The 13993-nt window shown below is 45.1% G+C and overlaps 1 protein-coding gene across 13 annotated transcripts in view; it reads left to right on the forward strand.

The window, feature by feature from the left end:
- Positions 1-13993, forward strand: part of LOC126272639 (protein madd-4) — a 1706630-nt gene that overhangs the window by 1270591 nt on the left and 422046 nt on the right. For 9 of the 13 annotated variants that reach the window (XM_049975622.1, XM_049975626.1, XM_049975621.1 and 6 more), the window contains one exon: positions 11730-11864. In XM_049975622.1, the coding sequence (XP_049831579.1) occupies positions 11730-11864 (135 nt within the window). Of the gene's footprint in view, positions 1-11729; positions 11865-13993 lie in introns of those variants that run through there. The other 4 variants (XM_049975616.1, XM_049975614.1, XM_049975615.1 and 1 more) reach the window with 1 other exon arrangement.

Consider the following 13993-nt stretch of genomic DNA (forward strand, 5'->3'; position numbering starts at 1 on the left):
TTTGGGGTTTACCTGAAGTCCCAAGTGTATCGTGATCGACCGACATCTCTAGGGATGCTGAAAGACAACATCCGACGCCAATGCCTCACCATAACTCCGCACATGCTTTACAGTGCTGTTCACAACATTATTGTTGAGGAATGATGGTGGACATATTGAACATTTGATGTAAAGAGCATCATCTTTGCTTTGACTTACTTTGTTATAGTAATTATTGCTATTCTGATCAGATGAAGCGCCATCTGTCGGGAAATTTTTGAACTTTTGTATTTTTTTTTTTTTTTTTTTTGGTTCTGATAAAACCCCATGTCATTCCAAGCATGCGTGTGAGTTTGTACCTCTCTGTCTACACTATTCCTTGATTTATTCAGTTTTCAAATTTATAGTGACTTCTTGATCACCCGGTACATACAGTCGTTACAAAGTAACTGATGGCAGATTCCGAGAAGTTTTCATCTGGCAATAGTCGTCACCTAGGGCCGGAATTCTCAGTTTTAGTGCTCACCTTTCGTTAGCGATGCTCCTTAAACATGCAGCGGCGTTTCACGTGACGCGCCAAGCCCCGTTTGTTAAGGCGCTCGTGCACCTGTAAGCCTGGCCGCAAGATGAGACGCAGGTCCGTGAGGTGACGCAGGGTGACTCACGGGGAGTTTTTGCGAACCACACAACTGAGTGGTCCTGCGCACGTTAGAGCGCAGCGTGACGTGACGTGACACAGTTCCTGCGCTTGGTGACCCTGCGGACCGCAGTTTCCTGTACGCAGTTTACTGCGAGCCTCACGATGGTTCTGGCTGTTGGTAGTTCGAAATGGAAGAAAAGCTAATTGAAGCAAAGTTCTGTATGATACAAGCCATGAAGATTACTTGAAAACGAAGCTGAAAGCTGAGAAGTGGTAGGAAGTGGCCAAGGAAACGGACATACGAAATGGTAAGTTGCATTGTAACTCGTTAACATTCTACATTGACATTGTTAAAACTCTGTAGCAAATTTTCGTGATGTGGTCTGCCCTGGTTAGTGTTTAACAAAAATGATGCCTAGGTTCCTTACAATATCATTCCTTACTAGCGTGTAGCCCTCCATATCTACCAGTGAAAACGGAATAGATGGATTTCACCAAGTCTTTGATATCAATATAGAATCGAAACTGTCCTCCAAGTGATGACACGAAGTTCTATGAGCACTGTTTAAATTGATCTGTTGTTGGATAGTCCTTATGACTAATAGGATTCTGTTTATGCTACGAAAATACGGTTTATGTTAATTGATAGTAATGACATTTGCTCACTTCTCGCTATATATACAGTAGCCCTGGCGACAGCAAGGGCTTTTCTCACCAGCTACTCTACTCCTTCTGATTCACGCCAAATGGTCCTCCTCCTGCCTTCTTCGGCGTGAGAACCAGTAGTCAGTTTCATCAAAGCGATGTAACACACCGTTTCGAACTCAAACTCGGCATTCGATTCTGAACTTATATCTACTAACGTAGCAGAAGTAGTCGCCATCTCTGCCAGAGCCAAAGTTCCTCAGCAAAGTGCGTATTGAAACTGCGATGCAGCTTGCGATGATTGTCGCCGTCCAACTTGCGATGATTGTCGCCGTGACTAACGCTGCCGTGAGGAATTTGGCGTGAGCCCCCCTGCTAAAGGCCTGGCCAGACAGAATCCGGCGTGCCGCTGCGACGGACGGCGCAACGGTGGGCCGGGCCCGTCAGCGGCCAGGGACGCCACACAGGCAACGGCCGGCCGGCCGGCCGAAGCGACTCTACGCGACAGCTGTGTTACACTGTGGAAGGGGCCGAACCCCATTATTAAGCTTGCATGCGTAGGGCGATTGTCTTGGCGTTAGACGATTTGGAACCCTCATGCGGGACCCGGTATCTTTGTGCGAGTTTTTTTTTAACTGCAGAAATGAGCAGCTCGCACTAGCGATACGAAACGGCACCAAGAAGAGATGTTGCACGACATTAATAGCAAGAGAGAAAGCTGAGGACAATACCATCGTCTGTGTATTGATCTAAGATAGGTTCTTCTAATGTTTTCATATGTCGCGAGAATGTTTCGAGGGAATGCATCGCCTGATAAAAAGGTAACACCGAGAAGTGCACAACGAACTGGAGAAAGCCAATTGATACAAGGCACAGGCTAATCATTTGTTTGAGGTAAATTTTATCGTTTGTGGCCTCTTTGTGCTTCAAACAGAAGTCATATAAATTATTCCATTTCAGTTTTGCTGTATCATATCAAAGGTTCGGCTGAAGAAAAAGTGCTATCCTACAACGTAGTTACGAGTGGAGTGATAAATTTATTTGCAGTGTTTATGAATACAGCAAACGATAGTAACATCTAGTTCAGTATGTCCCGCTAGAGAGAACTTTCTACTTAATAGATGGTCATTGTCATTGAATTTAAACAAACATATCTTTGGTCGTTAACTTACTCATTCGTTCTATCGGCATAACAGATTTTAATATTTTCCAGATACTTACCTACAGGCAACAGTCACCAGACCATAGCTTTTTCTTTACGGTTAGGACTTTCAACAGTCTCATATATTGTGAAATAAGTGTGCTAGGGCAATATGGACTGTTCTACAGCCCAAGTATTTACATACTCCTACAACAGAGATGTGGAAGAAATTCGAAGAAGGATTTCTACAACTTTGGGGGTTTCGGACTACCTTGGAAGCATAGAGAGAAAGCCTATCGGGTTAAAATGCCCGAAGGACAGTGGATCCCAGTTCTTCTGTTACAAACAGTTCTTTTAGCTAGTTCTCCTGGCGACCGTTGATCCATACTACGGAGTTTACTGTAGTTGGTATGGGAAGTTATGGACGTCACAGTGACAACACTATTTCTGAGAATTCAGCTTTCTATCAAGAGTATATCGAGGGCAGAAGTATTCTACCTCCAAATCAGGATCGCGTGTATCAGACAAAAAGTTGTATTCTCTCACCTCCTCTGTAAGTCTTTCTGTGTCCATGATGCATGCACTACGAGCTGCAAGGCAAAAACCGCCTCAAGCCGCAACTTCCAGTGTGACAGCAGAGCAGTTGAGTGCGCCAACAGAGGCAAGCAGCCGCTCCGGCTTGCGGCGAATCTGTAATCTGTGACAACCCGGCGGCGGCCGGTGCGGCAGGCCGTTTGCCGGTGCGTCAGAGCCGCACTCCGTGTGACCGCCGCCATACAGTAACGAGCGATTCAACAGTGCGGCCTGCCGGCTGCTGTTCAAGGCCACAGGCCGCATTCTGTCTGGCTGTCTGGCCAGACCTTAAGCCGAGAGCCGTTATACTCGCCGTGTCGAGTGTAGGAAGTGCCGCGCAGGACTGGACTAGGACAAGGCCCAGGGGACAGCTCGCAGCGGTGCTGTGCGGCGAGGCGCACCGGGTTTAAAGGGGCCCACGTGCGCTTGTTTACTGGCGGCCTGCCGACCTGCAGGTGCAGAGGCGCCTCCCCTTTAACAAGGGCGCCGCTTAAAGGGGACAGCACCGCCGTCTCCGCCTCTGAGGGCCCTCCACCACTCTCTCCTCCCAACGGTCGCTGTGGTCTCCCTGGACCGGCCGAAACAAACGCCACAGTCAACATCCAATTAACTGGCCAGAGCTGTGCTAGTCGGGGCAACACCAGAATTATATTACGCATTATGACGCGCAGCATCACAAGCTCTTGATAATGAAAGAGACTGAGTAAAGGAAACCGAAAATGAAGATTCAAATGGAATAACGGCCTTCTGAAATAGGTATTTGTTCTACAAACGAAAGCTACCTTTATATAATGAATTTGATTCACACATTCTTATTTCGGTAATAAACGCTGCTGCATCAGTCCAAATAGTTTCGAGACTAGATTAATAAAAAATGAGAAAAGTTAAGATGGCGCTTTTAATGTTTCAGGTGATCTTCACAGTCCCCCAATTGAATACAACTAACAGAATATTCATACAACCACGTGAAACTACCAGTAAAGTATTGGGATACTGTTCCACGCTTGTCACATTCATACCTTCTTACCTTTGGAAAGGTAAGTAAATCGGAGCTCAAAAAGTGTTCAAATGTGTGTGAAATCTTATAACTGCTAAGGTTATCAGTCCCTAAGCTTACACACTATTTAACCTAAATACCCATGCCCGAGGAAGGAATCGAACCCGCCGGGACCAGCCGCACAGTCCATGACTGCAACGCCTCAGACCGCCCGGCTAATCCCTCGCGGTGGAAATCGGAGCTGACTAGGACTTTTCAGTGTTCCAGTAATGTGGGATATTGGTCTTGCGTATGAGGATAATGTAAAGTGTGTTGTGCAGATGCAGGGTGAACATCGTTATGAAAAGTGTTTCCAATTAGCTCCACCGAGCGAGGTGGCGCAGTGGTCAGCACACTGGACTCGCATTCGGGAGGACGACGGTTCAATCCCGCGTCCGGCCATCCTGATTTAGGTTTTCCGTGATTTCCTCAGATCACACCGGGCAAATGCCGGGATGGTTCCTTTGAAAGGGCACGGCCGAATTCCTTTCCCATCCTTCCCTAATGCGAGCTTGTGCTCCGTCTCTAATGACCTCGTTGTCGACGGGACGTTAAACACCAATATCCTCCTCCTCCAATTACCTCCGACGTACTTGCCTGAATCTGTTCACTGGTACGCCGTTTACTGGACGAAGGAAGATAACTCTTCAAAATCCAAATCCCGTCGAAGTTAGCATCTCTAGATGTGGCGCTATTGGATATAAAAAAATGGCTCTGAGCACTATAGGACTTAACATTTGAGGTCATCAGTTCCCTAGACTTAGAACTACTTAAACCTAACTAACCTAAAGACATCACACACATCCATGCCCGAGGCAGGATTCGAACATGCTACCGAAGCGATCGCGCGGTTCCAGACTGAAGCGCCTAGAACCGCTCGGCCACATCTGCCGGCTTATTGGATATCTTGACCAAATGAGGAGTGTTCCTTGCTTCATTTAAGGAACCGTCCAAGCATTCGCCTCAAATAATGTCTGGGAAACAAGGAAAATATAAATTAGATTGACAATTTTTTCAACGTGTCGGGTGGTAATAAGTGCCTCGTGGTCTGTGTGTTACTTAATGAGAATTCCGTGTGGCTCGCGGCCTGATGTAAGATTTTGACGTAAATTGAAGGCGGAGGGGATAGAAAGGGAAGGAACTCATGATGTAGCCCGCATCTCGTGGTCGTGCGGTAGCGTTCTTGCTTCCCACGCCCGGGTTCCCGGGTTCGATTCCCGGCGGGGTCAGGGATTTTCTCTGCCTCGTGATGGCTGGGTGTTGTGTGATGTCCTTAGGTTAGTTAGGTTTAAGTAGTTTTAAGTTCTAGGGGACTGATGACCATAGATGTTAAGTCCCATAGTGGTCAGAGCCAACTCATGATGTCAATTGCATCGCGATTTTATGCGTAATCAACGGCGCCAAGTGAAAATGTGTGCCAGACTGGGATCAGAACCTGGGATCTCCTGCGTGCTAGGCAGATGCTTTAACCACTGCGCCACCTGGACACAGTGTTTATTTTAATTTTAAATGCGCCGACTACCTCGGTAGACCCCCCCCCCCTCCCGCCCCCCGTAGCGTGGTGTACGAGAGATAGTTTATATATTTATAGCTTTTCCAACAGGTACTTCCCTCCGTCTTATCTAGCGACGTAACTACACCTTTCCACGAGTTTTCAGAACAGGCCCCTCAAATACTCTTGTCAAGTAAATCATTTCCTTTCTGTGGGTACGTACGTTTGTTGAAGGACTTTCTAATAGTTCCACTTCAGCTGTTGTTTACACATATTTAATTTTGCACTATTTGTCCATTTCGGCCCTACTCGCCATTCTCAAGCCTCTGAGATTGAAATTGACCATTCGCGCGAAATTAAGTAAATACGAGTAAACAACAGCCGACATGAAACCATTACAATGTCCTTCTTGTCAAGTAACTTTCAGTGAGTCATCCTAGACAGCTTTCTGAGAGATGAAAGATGCTCTTGGTTGACGCCATTTCAAAGTCTTTAGCAGGACCTCTACAAATTTCGGAGACGATTATAGTCGCAAGACAGAACAAAGGAATCATTTAAGAAGAACGCTGTTCCCAGAAACCGACAGAGTTGCTACAGTTCTGCCTCAGCAGCGGAATTACTAGCAACGAGAAGCTGAAATTGCAAGCTGCGGAGAACTAAATTGAAACTGTCCAGCAGAAACGGAAACAAATCATCTTGGGCCTGCGGCGAAATGCGTCTAGCAGATACAGAAATCTCTCTATTCATAGCCAGTAATTTATTCACATTCCATCTTTCTTATGATTTCTGTGCGCTGGTTCACTAACTCAATTCAAGGACGGACTGGCTTAATTATTGCAAAACTCGAACAACAGTAAAGCATGCCCAGTTAGACTGTACCACCCCGTATCTATGAACTCAACGGCGAAACTGAGACATTTCTGAAGGTTTAGTATGAGAGGGGCGGGGGGGGGGGGGGGGGGGAGAGTTCTTGCAGTCTCTCTCTCTCTCTCTCTCTCACACACATACACACACACACACACACACACACACACACACACACACACACACTAAGAGAGAGAGAGAGAGAGAGAGAGAGAGAGAGAGAGAGAGAGAGAGAGAGAGTGTGAAACTTCGCAAAACTTTAAGGAAACTACTTACTACTTTCTGTGTAGTTTCTCTTTTCTCCGTCATTTAAAATACGCTCGTCTCAACAAATTTTTGATCTTTCGCTAAAAACTCAACGTCGTGGGCCATATAAACAGGAATAGTGCTTTTCAATTAAGTGGGACCTCGTAGAACATAGCAAACATTCTTTTCTTATGATTTCGTTTGAAACTGCAACCTCCAAATTATCAGTTTATTAGTACAAGAAGCACATGTATATACACTCCTGGAAACCATCTATTTAGTAGACAGTTCTCTCTAGAGGGACATACGGAACTAGATGTTACTATCGTTTGCTGTATTCATAAACACTGCAAATAAATTTATCACTCCACTCGTAACTATGTTGTGGGATAGCACTTTTTCTTCAGCCCAAACTTTCATATGATACAGCAAAACTGAAATGGAATAATTTATACGCTCCTGGAAATGGAAAAAGGAACACATTGACACCGGTGTGTCAGACCCACCATACTTGCTCCGGACACTGCGAGAGGGCTGTACAAGCAATGATCACACGCACGGCTCAGCGGACACACCAGGAACCGCGGTGTTGGCCGTCGAATGGCGCTAGCTGCGCAGCATTTGTGCACCGCCGCCGTCAGTGTCAGCCAGTTTGCCGTGGCATACGGAGCTCCATCGCAGTCTTTAACACTGGTAGCATTCCGCGACAGCGTGGACGTGAATCGTATGTGCAGTTGACGGACTTTGAGCGAGGGCGTATAGTGGGCATGCGGGAGGCCAGGTGGACGTACCGCCGAATTGCTCAACACGTGGGGCGTGAGGTCTCCACAGTACATCGATGTTGTCGCCAGTGGTCGGCGGCAGGTGCACGTGCCCGTCGACCTGGGACCCGACCGCAGCGACGCACGGATGCACGCCAAGACCGTAGGATCCTACGCAGTGCCGTAGGGGACCGCACCGCCACTTCCCAGCAAATTAGGGACACTGTTGCTCCTGGGGTATCGGCGAGGACCATTCGCAACCGTCTCCATGAAGCTGGGCTACGGTCCCGCACACCGTTAGGCCGTCTTCCGCTCGCGCCCCAACATCGTGCAGCTCGCCTCCAGTGGTGTCGCGACAGGCGTGAATGGAGGGACGAATGGAGACGTGTCGTCTTCAGCGATGAGAGTCGCTTCTGCCTTGGTGCCAATGATGGTCGTATGCGTGTTTGGCGCCGTGCAGGTGAGCGCCACAATCAGGACTGCATACGACCGAGGCACACAGGGCCAACACCCGGCATCATGGCGAGGAGCGATCTCCTACACTGGCCGTACACCTCTGGTGATCGTCGAGGGGACACTGAATAGTGCACGGTACATCCAAACCGTCATCGAACCCATCGTTCTACCATTCCTAGACCGGCAAGGGAACTTGCTGTTCCAACAGGACAATGCACGTCCGCATGTATCCCGTGCCACCCAACGTGCTCTAGAAGGTGTAAGTCAACTACTCTGACCAGCAAGATCTCCGGATCTGTCCCCCATTGAGCATGTTTGGGACTGGATGAAGCGTCGTCTCACGCGGTCTGCACGTCCAACACGAACGCTGGTCCAACTGAGGCGCCAGGTGGAAATGGCATGGCAAGCCGTTCCACAGGACTACATCCAGCATCTCTACGATCGTCTCCATGGGAGAATAGCAGCCTGCATTGCTGCGAAAGGTGGATATACACTGTACTAGTGCCGACATTGTGCATGCTCTGTTGCCTGTGTCTATGTGCCTGTGGTTCTGTCAGAGTGATCATGTGATGTATCTGACCCCAGGAATGTGTCAATAAAGTTTCCCCTTCCTGGGACAATGAATTCACGGTGTTCTTATTTCAATTTCCAGGAGTGTATATCTTCGGCATAACCATAAAAATTTACTCTTATTACTAAGGCGTTTCAAGTTTGTTGGTGCGACCAGCTTTCGCAGCAAGAAAGTTATATAGATATTCGTTTCATAAAATCTGACTACTTTTACTGCTGAACTGGCAATAGCTTCAACGTTATAGTACAAGTTTTGCGCCAATTTTGTTGTTGTTGTGAGAACTGTTTGTCTGTAATAAAGAAACAATTATTACAACAGAAATCGTCATATTTCTCGTACTATAATTCTGGTTGGCTGACCAGTATTGAAGTGTTTCATGTCATCGACGAAAAGAAAAGCATCAGAACAAAATCCCCAAAATATTTTAACGTGAAATTCTCATTAAGCAAAGTGTGCAAGACCCCCTCTTGCACTAAACCGCCGTAGGTCTTTATCGGGATAAGCACGTATCCGTAGAAACTGACATAGGTGATGTACAATTAGACTGATCTAGTCTTTTCACCGGGTTCGAATCCCGGCGGGGTCAGGGATTTTCTCTGCCTCGTGATGACTGGGTGTTGTGTGACGTCCTTAGGTTAGTTATGTTTAAGTAGTTCTCAGTTCTAGGGGACTGATGACCATAGATGTTAAGTCCCATAGTGCTCAGAGCCATTTGAACCATTTAGTCTTTTCATCCGCGGCTGCAAGGAAAAAAATAAGACTACCTTGGATTGCCTTTCTGAATCGACGAATGGGGCTTCAACTTACCTGTTCGGTGCAGTACTCTCACACGGACATACACGGTGATTCAAAAACCAAAGACATATTTCAAATGTTTATCTCAAGGAAGCTATGAAAGACAGAAACACATTGCGCGTCACTGGATAAAAGAAGGTTCGAAGACACTGTACCGTACACAACATGTTGCTTGAGAAACATCGAAACGATAGTCCATTTATTCCACACACGAATCAACAGGTAAAAAATGGTTCAAACGGCTCTAAGCACTATGGGACTTAACATGTGATGTCATCAGTCGCCTAGACTTAGAACTACTTAAACCTAACTAACCTAAGGACATCACACACATCGATGCCCGAGGCAGGATTCGAACCTGCGACCGTAGCAGCAGCGCGGTTCCGGACTGAAGCGCCTGGAACCGCTCGGCCACAGCGGCCGGCAAAATCAACAGGACCCTGTTTACTGAATCGACAGCTTCAACAATTAGAGTTCTCAGCTCTTGAAGAGTAACTGCCATATATAGGACAAAGACTCTGACTTTCACGTACCCCCACAGGAAAAAGTCGCAAGGTGTAAAGTCTGCTGAGCTGGGAGGCCAAAAACAGTGAACAAGATCTTGTTGTCCACCTCCTCCAATCCAAAGTGGTGTTGTTAAGATAACGCCGGACCTCGAAATAATCAGTTTTGCAGCATATCCAAGTATTACATTCCTATCAGCTTCCTCCACAAAGAAGAAAGGTCCATAAACTTTGTGAACAGAAAATGCACAAAACACATTGTTTCGTTTAGCCTCTTTCACGTTCGACGACGACGGCAGGATCCTGTATCCCCCAAATTCTTATATTATGGAGTTTACTTTACGTGATAGATGAAACGTCGATTCGTCCTAAAATATGCGCGGAAAAGGCGTCCTCTGCCATATCCTGGAGGACTGAAAAGCAAAATTCGTACTTTCTGTTAGGGTCGTGTAGCCTTCCCAGGGCTCCGTCTGAACGCATCTCGGATACTCTCGACATTTTCATCGAACTTGCATGGCTGACCAGTGCTCTTCTCCTTACATATACAACCAGCTTTCGAGAATTTTGTATGCCAGTCATAAATCTGCTCGATCAGAGGTGGCTTCTTGCTGAATCTACGAGGGAATGCACATTGCTCTTGAACAATGGATTGACTTCGGGCAAATTCCAACACACAAAATTATGTCCCTTTTGGTGTAGTTGCCATGATGCTATACACAAAAGCGCTATTGCGTCAAAACTTTTAACCTTCGTCTATCCAGTGACATGCGCAATGTGCTTCTACCTTTTGTAGTTTGTAGTAAACAACTGAAATCTGTTCATTCTTTTTGAACCACCCTGTATTAAAAACTTTAACACACAGTATTCTTTAAAAAATGGTTCAAATGGCTCTGAGCACTGTGGGACTCAACTGCTGTGGTCATTAGTCCCCTAGAACTTAGAACTACTTACACCTAACTAACCTAAGGACATCACACACATCCATGGCCGAGGCAGGATTCGAACCTGCGACCGTAGCAGTCAGTATTCTCAATCCAGAATAATATTTATTTTATAGTTCTTTGCGAACTGTCATTTCGCTTTCTGGGCTAATCACGGAAGACAAAATAAATGGTCCACACACCATCACCGAGAGTTCATAGCTGTACAAAGATTGTTTTTCCAAAGACATAATATCTTTTACAACTGTATAACTATACAAAAAACACAAGCATTTTGAAATACACAAAGAAGTTCTATAGAAGTACAGAGTATCTGCCATGCAAGCAGGAGATCCCGGGTTCGAGTACCTGTCGGGGCACACATTTTCAGCTGTCTCCATCGAGGTATATCAACAACACCTGTCGGCAGCTGAGGGTTTCAATTAATTATCATTTATTCTAGAGAAGCTGCACGATCATCAATGATATCTGTTCTTTCAGGAACATTTACTATCTTCATATACGAACAGCATGGTTTAGATGCGGGAAATTTTGGTATTTAATATCGTTATTCTTTCAAATACTATGCTTAACTCTAAGACTGGACAATCAAAACAGCACACATTCGAAGCTCGGAAGTTGTGGCATAAATACCACCAAATACGAGCTTCAACCTGCAAATATTGTAATCCATTACGGCGTCGTTCTAAGTTTTGCTTCTGACGTAGAAAGCGATCTCGCATTTCACTGGCCACGTTTCTTTCGACGAAACAAAAATGAAAATGACTGATTCTTCTTTTCGCGCGTAGGAAAGCCCTGCAACTTTGAATTCCATGTTCTGATGTCATACGACTTGACTACTTGTACGTCCACGTTTGCTTTCAGGTCCCGACTGAGGAGGCATAACACACCATGTTGAATGGAGAGAGCGGAGAAAATACTTACGAACACCAATTTATTCTTTTAAATTCCTTTGTTAGAGTTGTCGTCAAGCACATTTATATACAGAAGACGTAGGAAATGCTTGTTGTTAAAATTTGGTAGCGTTTGGAAGTTGAAAAGTGCTCTGCTTATCATATAATAAATTAGTTTTCGTTTGACTTGCAGATGCTGTCGGTGATGGCCTCAGCACAGGACAACGAGACCCTCTCCTCAATGGATCAACAGGGAGAGGACCGTCTGGAGAGCAGCGAGGAGTACGAACTGTCCAGCCTCGACCAGCTGGAGATGGAGCTGGAGAAGGTAGCAATTCCAACAAAGTACTACCTCCATTTTTTTAATTAGCAGTTGACACAGCTTTAAGTTTCTCAGTTATCACAAACCAGGCGCAAGCAATTACTGGCCCTTATGTAATCAAGGTCATCCGTTCAGTATAAAAGTGGCCAACGCAGACCAGCGGAATCATTATGCTGTGAGCTATATGTGCAACAGCATTGAAGCATTATGCCTCGTCGACGTGTGTACCGTCAACGTCGCCATTGCATGACAGTCTAAAAACACATAATAAGCCTGGAGAATAAACTTGGCACAAATGGAACTGCACAAAGTGTTATATTGAATGAACCGATTTTTTTCCGTGGATGTCGAGTTAATTTCAGCCTTGACGTTGCCTCAGGGAGTACTGGAAGTGGATGGTTGACCTTCGCTATCCTCCGACGTGAGAATGCTTCTCTACCTGGATTGGGATCATTCGCCGGCCGAGATGTCATTGCTTACAAGACCTAGTTATGTGTAGAGTAATATGCCTTTTCCATTGTATGCACGCTCCTGTAGTAAAGTTAGTAATAATGAAAAAATACATGTATGGATGAAAGGACTTGGTGTACTTGCTGAGGGCGAACGGTTCACTTACCATTCGTAGATTTAGAAAAGGATTATGCAGTATAGCCATTAAATAGGTAGTGACGCAGCATTAGGAGTAATAGTGTTTTGACACCCTGCAATAATGCAATTGGAATCTCATACTGTCGATGCATTAGTTTATTGTAAGTGGTAATAAGTTATCGCGAGAATTCCAGATTTCCAGATTAGCTAAGGATGCGGAAGGGTTATCCTCTGTCTCCTCAGTTGTCTAAAATTTATTTAGAAGAAATATTAAAGACATGGAGAAGTAAATATAACCCAATGGAAATGCCCGTGATAGGTGGTAAACTATACTCTCTCCTATTTGATGATGGCCAGACGACTGTTACCGAACAGATTGACGACTCTAGCTATCCGTTAACGTAGCAATTTGAAGAATATGGTGAGTGAGATTTAAAAATAAATACAAATAAAGGAGAGTATTTGATTGTGTGGGAGAACAGTATGATTTATAATCTGAGAATTTTATTATCAAATGTTGTTGTTCTTCTAAATAGTATGTGTAAATATGACTAGCTTCGCTAGCGTAGACTGTAAGGCTTGCAGAGTTTTTTTTGTTTTTATTGTTGTTCACAATTAATTAAAGCCACATAAGCATGATGTTTTCCGAAAGTACTTCTGACCAAAAAGCGATTCTCGTATCTGGAGACTAAAGTTTTTGTTAATCATGCCTTTTGCGTTTTTGTATAGATGTTTCCATAGCAACTTTCATCCCTTAACAAATATTTCTTTAAATCTAATCGAGAAGTGAAATATTTTTTTCCATAAATTTAGCTTTAAAAATTTTTAACGTAACAAAATATTTTCTTAAAAATTTTCATCATCTATTGCACAGCCTTAGGGGTTGTATTTTCAGAAATACCGAACACGTATTTTTATTTTTAACCTAGAAGTCAAATATCAAATATCATAGATGTATTATTAAGAATGCTTTAGGAATTCTTTAGCATTATTTAATTTCAAAAAAATTTCATCCACTATTTTGTTCCCTTAGTCGTTGAATTTCCAAAGATGCTGAAACACGTATTTTTTCAACTTTAACAGCGACATATTTTTAAAAAGTCTTTTATCCCCTAGGCCGGCCGAAGTGGCCGTGCGGTTCTGGGCGCTGCAGTCAGGAACCGCGAGACCGCTACGGTCGCAGGTTCGAATCCTGCCTCGGGCATAGATGTGTGTGATGTCCTTAGGTTGGTTAGGTTTAACTAGTTCTAAGTTCTAGGGGACTAATGACCTCAGAAGTTGAGTCTCATAGTGCTCAGAGCCATTTGAGCCATTTCATCCCCTATATTATCTCCTTAGGATCGGAATTTCGGACTATGGTTCAAATGGCTGTGAGTACTATGGGACTTAACATCTTAGGTCATCAGTCCCCTAGAACTTAGAACTACTTAAACATAACTAACCTAAGGACATCACACACATCCATGCCCGAGGCAGGGTTCGAACCTGCGACGGTAGCAGTCCCGCGGCTCCGGACTGAGCGCCTAGAACCGCGAGACCACCGCGGC

Source organism: Schistocerca gregaria, chromosome 5 (assembly GCF_023897955.1).
Source record: "Schistocerca gregaria isolate iqSchGreg1 chromosome 5, iqSchGreg1.2, whole genome shotgun sequence".
Classification (NCBI taxonomy): Eukaryota; Metazoa; Arthropoda; class Insecta; order Orthoptera; family Acrididae; genus Schistocerca; species Schistocerca gregaria.